This window comes from Coregonus clupeaformis, chromosome 13 (genome assembly GCF_020615455.1).
Source record: "Coregonus clupeaformis isolate EN_2021a chromosome 13, ASM2061545v1, whole genome shotgun sequence".
Lineage (NCBI taxonomy): Eukaryota > Metazoa > Chordata > Actinopteri > Salmoniformes > Salmonidae > Coregonus > Coregonus clupeaformis.
Window position 1 is genome coordinate 18,121,652 of NC_059204.1, and position 15,638 is coordinate 18,137,289.

Sequence of the window (15,638 nt, forward strand, 5' to 3'; positions counted from 1 at the left end):
TTCAGCTGTGTTAACATAATTGCAAAAGGGTTTTCTAATGATCAATTAGCCTTTTAAAATGATCAACTTGGATTAGCAAACACAACGTGCCATTGGAACACAGGACTGATGGTTGCTGATAAATGGGCCTCTGTACGTCTATGTAGATATTCAATAAATAAAAAAATCAGCTGTTTCCAGCTACAATAGCCATTTACAACATTAACAATGTCTACACTGTATTTAATGGACCAAAAACTTGCTTTTCTTTCAAAAACAAGGACATTTCTAAGTGACCCCAAACTTTTGAACGATAGTGTATTTAAAAAAAAAGTTATACAAGTATAAACTACCAAAGTTACCATAGATTGCCATATATTTTCTGTTAATTACCACATTTACATAAGATCCCGGTAACTTTTGTAAATTACCAGTAGCTTTGCAACCCTAATTGTGACAGTCTTATATTTTACAATGTGACTCATAATTCCCATTGAAAGCAAAGTAAAAGAAAACAGCTTTAAGTCATTATCTTTTGAAGGTCGTATAGCTCAGCCAGAGACTAAACAAAGATATCCCCATGTACACTAGAGCCGCATCTTTCTTGTGCCTTTTACAGCTTGTCTCTAGCCTAAAGCGGAGTTATAAATCGTTCTATATCAATTTATTTACTCCTCCCGCCCCTAGAATAGCCCTTTGTGGCGGCGTTATTGACAAATAGTGTACCCAACACATGGGCTAGACAAGCATCCAGATCGGAGCTGTCAAGTACAAGACTCTCAAATGGCATTAATGATAGTTTGGCACTGTTGATCAGTGCACATTTGGATTAAAATGTCAAGAAGACAGGAGAGGGAGCGTACTGGAATTTATTCTGGATGTTTGAAATAGCAATGCTTCTCTGGTGAGGTTTCTGATTGTAGCGAGTATGCATTTGCCCACTGCAGTGCACAACAGAGGTGTTGTTTACATGTGCATTGGGGGTTTAACATAGCTAGCTAGCAATATGTTTTCTCAGCTACAGTTTGAGTTGTGTATTGACTGGTCTCTTGGTTGATCTTGGTCAAGGAAATGTAGCTAGCTGCAGTGTTTGCCCTGTCTGACACTAAAATGTGGCTAGCTCTTACCGTAGCTTGGACTATGGAGTGTTGGAAAGCCTATTGTATGCATTGTAAGGTAGCAATGTGACAATTTGCCCAAAGTTTAGTGTTGGTTTTTAACTGATTTAGCGAGCTATCTAGGTTTTGTGGAAGAATGTAGGACTGGCATTTGGATGTGAGCTAGCTAAAGTTAGCTAGCTTCTATGTGAAGGAGGTCAGCTGTCGTTGTAGGGAACAATTGAGCCAGACGTATTCACCCCCACAATAAAATAGCACACAGAGTGAGGAACAGATGAGATATGGCAGACATATCAGACACCGACATGTCACATATTTAACATGATTACACGTAATCCGTTCCGTAATTTGATTACAAAAAAATGAACTAATCAGTTACGTTACCAGCAAAAATATTGTAATCAGATTAGATACTTTTGAAAAACTATATGATTACTTATTGGATAACTTTTAAATAAAAAAAATACATCTTTGTTTTCTCAATGACATTCAATTCAGCATTGACAAAGTTTAAGTTTTTCCGCCTGAGCGAGTCTGACCACAAGTCAATGACCACTACAATGACACACCAAATGCATTTGATGGATCATTTTTGTCTTCTTCTAATGCCTCTTAAGGGGAAAGTAATTAAAAAGTAACAGAAAGTAATCAGATTACGTTACTGATTACAATTTGACAGGTAACTACTAACTGTAACGGATTACATTTAGAAAGTAACCTACCCAATCCATCACAGGGTATCTATTTGGTATCATAAGTCTAAAAGTCCTGAAATCTACCAAACACATGTTTCCCATATCAGAGGATCCAGAGATAAGACTTTAGCCTTTGATATGACTGAAAGGACTTACATTTACATTTTAGTAATTTAGCAGACGCTCTTATCCAGAGCGACTTGCTTAGAGTCAAATAGGCTTATTTACATTTTAGACCTCACTTGTATATTTACAGTAGATATTAATAGATATTTATTTTTGCAAATGAAACCAAAGGCATTGTGTAAAATCTCAGACACACCGGTAGAATTGCCAAATGTTTGCCTGCCGACAGTACTTAGCACCTCTGAACAGATACAGTGGGGAAAAAAAGTATTTAGTCAGCCACCAATTGTGCAAGTTCTCCCACTTAAAAAGATGAGAGAGGCCTGTAATTTTCATCATAGGTACACGTCAACTATGACAGACAAATTAAGAAAAAAAAATCCAGAAAATCACACTGTAGGATTTTTTATGAATTTATTTGCAAAGTATGGTGGAAAGTAAGTATTTGGTCACCTACAAACAAGCAAGATTTCTGGCTCTCACAGACCTGTAACTTCTTCTTTAAGAGGCTCCTCTGTCCTCCACTCGTTACCTGTATTAATAGCACCTGTTTGAACTTGTTATCAGTATAAAAGACACCTGTCCACAACCTCAAACAGTCACACTCCAAACTCCACTATGGCCAAGACCAAAGAGCTGTCAAAGGACACCAGAAACAAAATTGTAGACCTGCACCAGGCTGGGAAGACTGAATCTGCAATAGGTGATCAGCTTGGTTTGAAGAAATCAACTGTGGGAGCAATTATTAGGAAATGGAAGACATACAAGTCCACTGATAATCTCCCTCGATCTGGGGCTCCACGCAAGATCTCACCCCGTGGGGTCAAAATTATCACAAGAACGGTGAGCAAAAATCCCAGAACCACACAGGGGGACCTAGTGAATGACCTGCAGAGAGCTGGGACCAAAGTAACAAAGCCTACCATCAGTAACACACTACGCCGCCAGGGACTCAAATCCTGCAGTTTCAGACGTGTCCCCCTGCTTAAGCCAGTACATGTCCAGGCCCGTCTGAAGTTTGCTAGAGTGCATTTGGATGATCCAGAAGAGGATTGGGAGAATGTCATATGGTCAGATGAAACCAAAATAGAACTTTTTGGTAAAAACTCAACTCGTCGTGTTTGGAGGACAAAGAATGCTGAGTTGCATCCAAAGAACACCATACCTACTGTGAAGCATGGGGGGTGTAAACATCATGCTTTGGGGCTGTTTTTCTGCAAAGGGACCAGGACGACTGATCCGTGTAAAGGAAAGAATGAATGGGGCCATGTATCGTGAGATTTTGAGTGAAAACCTCCTTCCATCAGCAAGGGCATTGAAGATGAAACGTGGCTGGGTCTTTCAGCATGACAATGATCCCAAACACACTGCCCGGGCAACGAAGGAGTGGCTTCGTAAGAAGCATTTCAAGGTCCTGGAGTGGCCTAGCCAGTCTCCAGATCTCAACCCCATAGAAAATCTTTGAGGGAGTTGAAAGTCCGTGTTGCCCAGCGACAGCCCCAAAACATCACTGCTCTAGAGGAGATCTGCATGGAGGAATGGGCCAAAATAGTGTGTGAAAACCTTGTGAAGACTTACAGAAAACGTTTGACCTGTGTCATTGCCAACAAAGGGTATATAACAAAGTATTGAGAAACTTTTGTTATTGACCAAGTACTTATTTTCCACCATAATTTGCAAATAAATTCATAAAAAATCCTACAATGTGATTTTCTGGAATTTTTTTTCTTATTTTGTCTGTCATAGTTGACGTGTACCTATGATGAAAATTAAAGGCCTCTCTCATCTTTTTAAGTGGGAGAACTTGCACAATTGGTGGCTGACTAAATACTTTTTTTCCCCACTGTAGGTGGTGGGCCGTAGCAAGCTATCCGCTTTAGTTTTCGAGATGATCAATCTTTGTTGAGGGAGGAGCTATTAAAAAAAAAAATAATACATCTTGTGTATATTTATTTATTCTGAACACATTTCTGTTTGTTGGCAATGTCAGTTCTTGCACTTTTATGTTTGCTAGCTGGACAAGCAAATGCCGGCGAGTACTAAACTGTAAACTAATCAAAAACTTGTGTACTCTCTGTTGATCACGTCTGCCAATCACGTTATCCGTGTCTAAGGTAGCAGACACAGCTGGTGACATCTTGAGAGAGATCTCCATCCGACAAACTGCTCAGGTAAAGGCTTTATTTTTTATCGAACTATTTAGTTATAGAAACGTGATACCATCAATGCAAGCTGTAAAATGACTCCTGACATAGAACACAGCAACCTTAGTAATTTAGCTAGCTTTCTTAGCTAGCTAGTTACAACAAGTAGATATGTTGCTAGTAGCTAGCAGGAGCAGATGGCGTTATCACTAGCTAGCATGTCATTCCAGGACAAGGAGCGTTTTGGCTTTCAGTTGATTCCAAGTAATACTTTAAGACTACAAAAATATATAGGACAAGTAGTGTAAATCTAGTACAGTCATCAAGGCAAGACCCATTAATGTCATACTGACAAATAAGAAATGCTACATTATCCCTGTCAATAGTTGGAGTAGGATGATTGCAGAGCACCCTGCCTCAGACTGTCAGGATGTTCATTTTCTAGCTCACAAACTACATTCCTTTGCGGTGATGATTTCTTTGATTCATTATTTTCTCTCACTTTTGTCTCACATGATCTATTCAGCTCTCCTGTGTCCTGCTCCCAGAGATCAACCAAGTGCTGTTTAGCAAGCATTGGCTGATTCACTCACCTGTGAGGAGAACCATCCTACTGCAGTCACTATTTAGACATTGAGACCACATATGCATTTGCCTGTTGCCTTTTCTGGATTTTGTCTTACACAGTCTAGTGCATTTTAGAGTTGAAGAACACCCATTACAGATACACGTTCTTGTTTGAGCATCTTTATTCATTATTGTCGCTCACTTATCTCTCCCATGGTCTATTCACCAAGTCCTGCAGTTTGAATTAGCCCTGCCGTCACTATTTAGACATTGAGACCACATATAGTGAGGGGGAAAAGTATTTGATCCCCTGTTGATTTTGTACGTTTGCCCACTGACAAAGACATGATCAAAATATAATTTTAATGGTAGGTTTATTTGAACAGTGAGAGACAGAATAACAACAAAAAAATCCAGAAAAACGCATGTCAAAAATGTTATAAATTGATTTGCATTTTAATGAGGGAAATAAGTATTTGACCACTCTGCAAAACATGACTTAGTACTTGGTGGCAAAACCCTTGTTGGCAATCACAGAGGTCAGACGTTTCTTGTAGTTGGCCACCAGGTTTGCACACATCTCAGGAGGGATTTTGTCCCACTCCTCTTTGCAGATCTTCTCCAAGTCATTAAGGTTTCGAGGCTGACATTTGGCAACTCGAACCTTCAGCTCCCTCCACAGATTTTCTATGGGATTAAGGTCTGGAGACTGGCTAGGCCACTCCAGGACCTTAATGTGCTTCTTCTTGAGCCATTCCTTTGTTGCCTTGGCCGTGTGTTTTGGGTCATTGTCATGCTGGAATATCCATCCACGACCCATTTTCAATGCCCTGGCTGAGGGAAGGAGGTTCTCACCCAAGATTTGACGGTACATGGCCCCGTCCATCGTCCCTTTGATGCGGTCAAGTTGTCCTGTCCCCTTAGCAGAAAAACACCCCCAAAGCATAATGTTTCCACCTCCATGTTTGACGGTGGGGATGGTGTTCTTGGGGTCATAGGCAGCATTCCTCCTCCTCCAAACACGGCGAGTTGAGTTGATGCCAAAGAGCTCGATTTTGGTCTCATCTGACCACAACACTTTCACCCAGTTCTCCTCTGAATCATTCAGATGTTCATTGGCAAACTTCAGACGGGCCTTTATTTGTCCTTTCTTGAGCAGGGGGACCTTGCAGGCGCTGCAGGATTTCAGTCCTTCACGGCGTAGTGTGTTACCAATTGTTTTCTTGGTGACTATGGTCCCAGCTGCCTTGAGATCATTGACAAGATCCTCCCGTGTAGTTCTGGGCTGATTCCTCACCGTTCTCATGATCATTGCAACTCCACGAGGTGAGATCTTGCATGGAGCCCCAGGCCGAGGGAGATTGACAGTTATTTTGTGTTTCTTCCATTTGCGAATAATCGCACCAACTGTTGTCACCTTCTCACCAAGCTGCTTGGCAATGGTCTTGTAGCCCATTCCAGCCTTGTGTCGGTCTACAATCTTGTCCCTGACATCCTTGGAGAGCTCTTTGGCCTTGGCCATGGTGGAGAGTTTGGAATCTGATTGATCGATTGCTTCTGTGGACAGGTGTCTTTTATACAGGTAACAAGCTGAGATTAGGAGCACTCCCTTTAAGAGTGAGGGAAAAAAGTATTTGATCTCCTGCTGATTTTGTAGAAATTATCAGTCTAAAATTATGGACTGATCATTTCTTTGTCAGTGGGCAAACGTACAAAATCAGCAGGGGATCAAATACTTTTTTCCCTCACTGTATGCATTTGCCGGTTGTCTTTTTATATAATTCGACAGGCTCTTTATCATTCTCCATATCTTCCAATGCATCCAACATTATGCATGCCCCCCATGGTATTGGGCAGCTGCTATTTGAAAACTCATCTGGTTTAGAAATCAAACTCTGGTTATCTTATTGCAGAGCACATTGTACAACTGTTTTTAGAGAAGATTGTATTGCAATGAATGCTATATGTGTAAGCTATGCCATATGTATTGGCTAATATGCATCTGCAGCTGTCATTTTTAAACCTCTATTCTAGCATACAAGACACACATCTTCCTATCTACATGATTTTATTTGGGTTTCTATGCAAAGTATATGATTGAATGTTTCATTAAGCCTGCAGCTAGTTACTTTAAATTAGACATATAATCATGCCAAAATATGATTCAACAATTGAACTCACTGAGAGATAGCTAATGAAACACAAATTGACATTCACAGTAGCTGGCTAGGCTAGTCTAATATTGTCTAGCTTTCAATAAATTGCATAAATGGTCAAAGGAGTTACCTCTTCAGTGCACTCGAAAAAATATTATTATTTCAGTCTGGTAGCTAGCTATATCTGTTCCTCTTCATCAGACAACAGCTCGCGTTTTCTGATTGGTTCCAAGTTTAGTCGTTCGACAAATTTGCCTGAGGGGCCGAGTTTTTAAATATACTTTTTATGAGAAGATGTGCAAGAATTGAAGGTGCCAACAAATGTTATAGTCATCATAAGAATGTTTTACGGTCATATCCAAAAAAAATCTGCTCCTCCCTCGACAGGGATCGATCAACTAAACATTTTAAAGCTTCGGCCCACCACTTAAGAGTGTTGGCAGTCAATCTCTTTTGTGTTCACACAGCAAAAATTGTTTTATAATGTCACTACTAGTGGTTAGCTAGCTTGGAGGAAGTATTTAGTGTTGTGTGCATTGCGTCTGTGCACTTAGCTAGCTACCATCCCATACATTGCATATGAAGTTTGACTTGCTCATCCATGAATGTACGGAGAAAATGCCCTATTTTTTCATTTTTTTTTGTTGGCTACCCCACGTGGGGGTTCGTGCTCTCTGATTGGCTCAAAGTGAAGTTGTTCGCTACTGACGAACATTGCAATTCTACAAATAGAATCGTTAGGTTCATCATTACCGGGTCGGCATGTAGCAGCTACCGCTTTTGTTCTAGCAAGAGAAGGAATGGCCTCCCACTGTGATAAGTACCTATCGGCAGTCTATCGGCAGTGAGATTCTCGATGTGTTTCATGCTTAAGCCTTCGAAAAGACCAACAGAACACTATTGTGCAGTAGAATACACTATTCTCCATTAATTGAAACCACACATTGGGACACAGTTTGGTAACATTTTGTGAATGCATTGTATTTATATTTTTGTGGTGCATTTTGATACGTACAGTGTGATATCTTGTATTCCTTTATGGCAGATTGAGTCATGTTTGAACCCACCTTTAAAATGGGTCATGAGGCGGTCGGACATGTTCTGGTAGAAGTCTTGGACACACTCAGACAGCTCATCAGCACCTAAGTCCTGTGAGGTCAGAGGTCATCCCAGGTATTTGTCAATATATGTCAATGTCTGGACGATATAAGAGGAACTACATACCATAACATACCAAAATTGCATGTTCCAGATAAAATGTGATAGCTTGAAATAACAACTTTTAAATCTTAACATAACAGCTCAGTGTGTCTGTTTATATAATTGCATTCCTTTTCTACAACAGATATACCATAGACAAAACACAAAAGGGCTGACACGGTTCTGTGAAGCCATGTACAACAGAACTACTGATCTAACCAATAAATCAATAAAAGCACTATATTTTTCCAAACACGAGAGAGCATTGGAGTGTTTTGCCATATAAAAACAGCAATATTCCATTACAAAACATACACATAAAAGCTATTCTTTCAGTTTAGTTTTTCAAGGCTGACCTTTGTTGAAAAAACAGAAAAACCTACACACTGCTGCATATGCTCCCATTTATTTTATTGCAAAGTTTCAGCTGGACGAAGACCTTCTGGTGAAAATGTTACAACAAAAATGTTACACACAAGCATAAATTGTGCAGGTATTTCTATTCTTTTCAGATTATATATTTTTTACCCTGTGCTTGGAAAATCGTTGAATGAGCATTCACAGACTAGTTTTCAACTGACCTTTTTGTTGGCCATGATCTCGATGAAGGCTCTGCTCTGCTTGTGGATCTCGCGGCCTGGCTTCTGCAGGATCTTCAGGAAGTCCACAAAGTCTCTGGAGACGCGGTCAGTCTCGATGCTGGACTGGCGGCTGATGGAGGGGCTGGGGGTCTTGCCCTCCTGGTTCTCTGAGGGGAGGACACCATGACTTGTGTTTTTTTAAATGTTTCCCCATGCCTTACATTTTTTTTTTTTTACATTTTAGTCATTTAGCAGACGCTCTTATCCAGAGCGACTTACAGTTAGTGAGTGCATACATTATTTATTTTAATTTTTCATACTGGCCCCCCGTGGGAAACGAACCCACAACCCTGGCGTTGCAAACGCCATGCTCTACCAACTGAGCTACATCCCTGCCGGCCATTCCCTCCCCTACCCTGGACGACGCTGGGCCAATTGTGCGCCGCCCCATGGGTCTCCCGGTCGCGGCCGGCTATGACAGAGCCTGGATTCGAACCAGGATCTCTAGTGGCACAGCTAGCACTGCGATGCAGTGCCTAGACCTTCCTCTTCATGGTTGCTCTCGCTAACTGCAGGGCTCGAGACTGCGACCATTTAGTCACATTTTGCGACCCTTTTACTTGCCTGTACGAGTTAACTTTTTATTTGGCCTCACTAGTGCGAGCTGCACATTGTACCTGGTCACTTCAATCAAAACGTCCTATTTTTTGGACGGATAAAACCATGAATTTGTAAAGTGCATTATCCTCATGATTCCTTTAATAAGTGTCTGACCTGCCGCAGTGCCTGCCTGTTTCGCTGGGGCCGGCTGCTGTAATGAGCGAGCCGCTCACAATCTCTCCCCCCCTCGTGTACCCCTCGTGATTGCATAACATTTCCAAATGCAATTGCATTAAAAAAACGACTTTGGAAGCAACTAGTTGTCCATATTAAAGAGAGTAGGGACTCAGCTTTCTGTAAGTATACATTTTATTTCTCAATACTCATTATTGAGCTCAAAAGCGCACTGTTTTACAATCTAGATATCGGAAATGGCTTTGAAATACGGAGCGTGCGAAATTGCGACTGCACTGGGCCTCATTGCATTTTTTAGGCCATTACATTCAACTGTTAGATTAATATACTGAACAAAAATATAAATGCAACAATTTCATTGATTTTACTCAGTTACAGTTAATATGAGGAAATCAGTAAATTGAAATAAATTCATTAGGACCTCATCTATGGACTTCACATGACTGGGAATACAGATATGCATCGGTTGGTCACAGATACAGTACCCCCCCCCAAAAAAAAGGGGCCTCAGGATCTCGTCATGGTATTTTTGTGCATGCAAATTGCCATCGATAAAATGCAATTGTGTTCGTTGTTCGTAGCTTATGCCTGCCCATACCATAACCCCAGCGACACCATTGGGCACTCTGTTCACATCAGCAAACCACTCACTCACACGACGCAATACACATGGTCTGCGGTTGTGAGGCCGGTTGGACGTACTGCCGAATTCTCTAAAATGTCGTTGGAGGTGGCTTATGGTAGAGAAATGAACATTCAATTATCTGGCAACAGCTCTGGTAGACATTCCTGCAATCAGCATGCCAATTGCACGCTCCCTCAAAACTTTAGACATCTGTGGTATTGTGTTGTGTGACAAAACTGCACATTTTAGTGGCCTTTTAGTGTCCCCAGCACAAGGTGCACCTGTGTAATGATCATGCTGTTTAATCAGCTTATTGATATGCCACACCTGTCAGGTGGATGGATTATCTTGGCAAAGGAGAAATGTTCACCAACAGGGATGTAAACAAATTAGTGCACAAAATTAGTGAGAAAAGCCTTTTGTGCATATGGAACATTTCTGGAATATTTTATTTCAGCTCATGAAACATGGGACCAACACTTTATATGTTGCATTTATATTTTTGTTCAGTGTACATGGCTACCAACAAGGACGAGACAGCGTACAGGGAGGAGGTGAGGGCCCTGGCGGAGTGGTGCCAGGAAAATAACCTCTCCCTCAACGTCAACAAAACGAAGGAGCTGATCGTGGACTTCAGGAAACAGCAGAGGGAGCACGCCCCTATCCACATCGATGGGACCGCAGTAGAGAAGGTGGAAAGCTTCAAGTTCCTCGGCGTACACATCACTGACGATCTGAAATGGTCCATCCACACAGACAGTGTGGTGAAGAAGGCGCAACCTCAACCTCAAGACTCTGAAGAAATTCAGCTTGGCCCCTAAGACCCAATTGAGAGCATCCTGTCGGGCTGTATCACCGCCTGGTACGGCAACTGCACCGTGCACAACCGCAGGGCTCTCCAGAGGGTGGTACGGTCTGCGCATCACCGGGGGCACACTGCCTGCCCTCCAGGACACCTACAGCACCCGATGTCATAGGAAGGCCAAAAAGATAATCAAGGACATCAACCACCCAAGCCACGGCCTGTTCACCCTGCTATCATCCAGAAGGCAAGGTCAGTACTGGTGCATCAAAGCTGGGACAGAGAGAGACTGAAAAACAGCTTATATCTCAAGGCCATCAGACTGTTAAATAGCCATCACTAGCCGGCTACCACCCGGCTACTCAACCATGCACCTTAGAGGCTTCTGCCCTATATACATAGACATGGAATCACTGGCCACTTTAATAATGTTTACATACTGCTTTACTCATCTCATATGTATATACTGTATTCTATACTACTGTATTTTAGTCAATGCCCCTCCGACATTGCTCGTCCTAATATTTATATATTTCTTTATTCCATTATTTTACTTTTAGATTTGTGTATTGTTGTGAATTGTTAGATACTACTGCACTGTTGGAGCTAGGAACACAAGCATTTCGCTACACCCGCAATAACAATAACATCTTCTAAATATGTGACCAATAACATTTGATTTGATTTACTAGCTGTAGGTGTTATATTTAGAGTTAGAAATCTAGCAACTGTTTTGAGTTTCCACTTCCTCAGGTGGTGAATTAGCACCAATTGAATTAGGCCTATATATAATATTAGTAAACAGAAAGATGAAAAAAATCTCTATTGAACAAAGAATTCTGAAAATTCTGGAGCCCTCTTTTGACAGTAAAATAACAAAAATATCCTAATTGTCAACCCAACATTCATGACAATCACTGGATTAGGTTGCATAATATCACAATATTTGGAATCATGCATTCCTGCTTGGACAAGTTAGTATTTAATAAAACGTTTTTATCTATCTCAGTAGTCTATTACACTTCTTAATAAAGCATTGTGATTGACTTTAGAATTACTTCATAAGACTCAAATGTATTATATTGAGTAACGCTGCAAAATTGTTTTATGGGGGGTGCCACCAAATCATGGGCTGGTGCCACCAACTGAAAAAGTTAGTGGCACCAGTGCCACCCGGGATTTTTTTTTGTCTAGAGCCATGAACTGACTGAGCCTCAAGTAAAGAAGGTAAACAGGTCAGAAGGGTTTAAAACCAAAACACTGACAGGTCTAACCTGTGCATCTTTACATAAGAGCTGAGGCAATGTCAGGAAAACAGACCCAAATATGCAATCAATAGTATTGCATCACAAGTACAAATAACCAGATTCTTTACACCCGCTTTTGCTGGTGATTGCAAGAACACATTGTTGGGAGTTTCAGTGGACTATAAGGGACACTTTTCTATATTCTGTAGAAGTGTTTCTACAACTACAGAGAGAATGACAGACACCCACCTCTGAGTCTGGCCACCAGTGCTGCCAGTATAATGACCATACGCAAGAGGAGGACACAGTGAGATAATTAACATTATGAGCAACATGAAAAAGGGACTGTTGTTAAACACACACACAATTCACATCAAACAAACTAAAAACCAACCAGAGCAGGGCAGTCAATTTGATGGACAGGTCTCTCAGCCAATCAGACTGAGCGGGTGCCACTATTGGTACATCTTAATGCCACCATGTTGGAAGGTAACATTAAGTCAACTACACTGGTAAAGCCCTTATGAGTTCCTAGTTGGTTTTAAAACTACAGGGATTAAAATGGGGGTGATATCCACTGCAAATCTCCTCTCCAATGGTAGAAGTGATTACTGTACCTTCTGTGGGGGAGCCCATTTCCCAAGGGGGAGTAAACATTCCTCTCCAGTCTCTGAGGCCTGTCACCTTCTCCTCTCCCTCACTGGGGGCTGAGAATGAGATGGCAGGGCCAATTGGGGCCGCAGGGCATGGGAAATGGGGGGGTGAAGGGTGCCAGAATGGCATACAAGAGAGAATGGGTAGATTTGAGAGAGGTGGGCGAAGGTGGAATGGGTGTGGGTAGGGAGAATAATGGATGACAAATGAATGAATTCATCGAGCAACAAACAATGGCAGATAAGTGCAGAACGAGTGGTTCAGAGAGGGATAGAAGGAGGGGGGTTGTTTGGTTTGGGAAACAATTGCATTATCATGAGGGGGTATCAAAGAGAAAAAAGGAGTTGGAAAGGACATGGAAAACAGTCGATAGCACGACATAACACTAGAAATTGGTGAGCAGCAGCTGTGACTCCAAAGCAAAAGTGAAATGAGTGATGAGACAAAGTTACAATATGGACGAGTGAGGCATCAATGACAGTCAACCATGATCCCCACAATGAGATTAGGCAAAAAGAGAGGGGGCACCTTGAAGTTTGTAAATTGTTCTCAATAACCTTGGGGCCATTGTATAGGAGCTTACCTAACAGTTAGGGCTCATAGAGGGAGTCACTAAATACACCAAGGTATAATAGGCTGTAATGGGCTTGGAGGGAAAAGAATACCTTGTAGATCAATCACCCTCTGAGCTGGTCATGCCCTGCTTTAGAGCCTCCGGGGATCACTGCCAAGGAAGTGAGCTGATGAGACAACTATTAGGCTGATACGCCGGGGTGGAAAGTGTGTGTGTCAAAAACTGCACTGGAGAAATGCCATTGAGATAACTCAGGATTTAACATGTAAGAGGGAAAGCAGAGCGGTCTTTATGAGTTTTCAGAGTCAGTCAGTCAGTACCTTTCTTGGGGGCTGTCCGTGACGAGGGACTGAAGAACTTCTTCACGGTGGTCACCTTGCGCGTCTTCTCGTTGGTCTTCTTCTCCTCGAACTTAGAGAAGGGGGCAAGTGATGCCTGGGGTTGAGCCTGGGCCCCCTGGATACTGGCATAGGCAGCCTCCTCCTCCTTCTGCAGCCTGAGGGAGACCCGGGGGAACAACTGGCGATTAGACTGTTTTACTTGAGGCTATTATTCAACAAACCGCTGGTGTCCTGTTTTAATTAGCATGTGTCAAGGGAGGGTAAGGGTTGGACGAAAGCTAGTAAAATTAACATTTCTTTAATGCTCCCAAACTCTTTCGATTATCATATATAAATCCTCTACTACCGTCTCAAGCTAGAATAGGATGTGGATAAGACAAACCAGCTTGATTCTGCTGGCCAGTGACCTGGGGCTGAATGTTGACATTCCCTAACATAGTGAGGCATCCCACATGAAACTCTGTGGTGTAAAAAAGTATCTACCCTGCCACTGAGGAAGGGCATACTTTTCGGCCTTAGATTTGAACCGTCTTGGCGAAAAGGAATGCACCACAGCACTGACGACACATTGCAATTGATTATAACCTTTCACAGGTGGGCCTACTTACTTCTCAGCCAGGGCCCAGTCCTCCTGGATCTGCTTCTGTCGGGCCCGCTGGTACTCTTCCCGCCAACACTTGGAGCATAGGCCCTGCCAGGCCACGTTGCCATAGTAACCACAGCCCTTGTTGCAGAGCAGCTCCGACTGGTCCACGTGGATCCCGCGGCGCTCCGTCCGCTGGTTCATCTCGCTGCCTGGCTGGAAGAACCTCAGCAGAGCTGGCTGGCTACTGGCAAGGAAAGATGACATCATGTTTGGGTTGTTTGAGACCAACTGGGACATTGAGGTAAATACTTGTCATCCAGTCACATTTATTTATTTTCCAAGCCATAGCACACAATATTTTACATACAGCAGGTTTTTAAAGGACCAAAGGGTTTGGTCGGCTTCGTGTTCGTTTTTGCCATGGTGTCATTGCACCTTAAAAAGCACTGAGAAATGAATCACAATGATTGCACCCAAATTGCCCATTATAATTCATAGGATTCATATAATAAATGTAGTACCTAACATCTGATTTGGAGCAAACTTTTTTCCAACAATGAGTTAGCCATGAGGAATCCAAAGAAATGGTCAAAAGCCACCCACGGATCCCCCCACACCAACGAGTATATAGTATCACTTCTCTATGTCTGACGAGTAGTATGGAGGTGCAACTCTGAGTATTGTTTCTTCATCCTATGTAATGTATTCCCAGGGAATTTTGTGATATTTTTTTTTTCTTCCTTCATGTTCAGAGAAATGTATCTCCCAGTGTCTGTTGGAAAGCCAACTGAACCAGGTTTTGCCTGTGCTTAGCTTTATTCCATTTATTTATATCAACAACAACAAAACTCCCTAGTCCTTGAAGATGACAAGCATACCCATAACATGATGCAGCCACCACTATTCTTGAAAATATGAAGAGTGGTACTCAGTGATGTGTAGTGTTAGATTTGCCCCAAACATAAAGCTTTGTATTCAGGACAAAAAGTGCATTTCTTTGCCACATTTTTTGCAGTTTTACTTTAGTGCCTTATTGCAAACAGGATGCATGTTTTGGAATATTTTTTATTCTGTACATGCTTTTTCTTTTCACTTTGTAATTTAGGTTAGTATTGTGGAGTACCTACAATGTTGTTGATCCATCCTCAGTTATCTCCCATCACAGCCATTAAACTGTGATTGGCCTCATGGCGAAATCCCTGAGAGGTTTCCTTCCTCTCTAGAAACTGAGTTAGGAAGGACGCCTGTATCTTTGAAGTGACTGGGTGTATTGATACACCATCCAATATATATATGTTTTATCTACCAATAGGTGACCTTCTTTACGGGGCACTGGAAAACCTCCCAAAGATGATGGCCATGCATAGTTTTTTGCAAAAAATACCTTGCTTTTCCAAGCTAATTTACTTGTGTGGGTGCTCGCAAAATAGCTTCTGTTGTCATCTTGA

At 41.9% G+C, this 15,638-nt stretch overlaps 1 protein-coding gene across 4 annotated transcripts in view; it reads right to left on the reverse strand.

Annotated features, from left to right (window-relative positions):
• Positions 1-15,638, reverse strand: part of LOC121579389 (rab5 GDP/GTP exchange factor-like) — a 28,395-nt gene that overhangs the window by 10,207 nt on the left and 2,550 nt on the right. The window contains exons 2-6 of one of the 4 annotated variants that reach the window (XM_041893955.2): positions 14,213-14,431; positions 13,584-13,759; positions 12,653-12,742; positions 8,567-8,733; positions 7,853-7,934 (exon numbers count right to left, since the gene is read on the reverse strand). In XM_041893955.2, the coding sequence (XP_041749889.1) occupies positions 7,853-7,934; positions 8,567-8,733; positions 12,653-12,742; positions 13,584-13,759; positions 14,213-14,391 (694 nt within the window). In that variant the 5' untranslated portion in view covers positions 14,392-14,431. The other 3 variants (XM_041893954.2, XM_041893956.2, XM_041893957.2) reach the window with 3 other exon arrangements.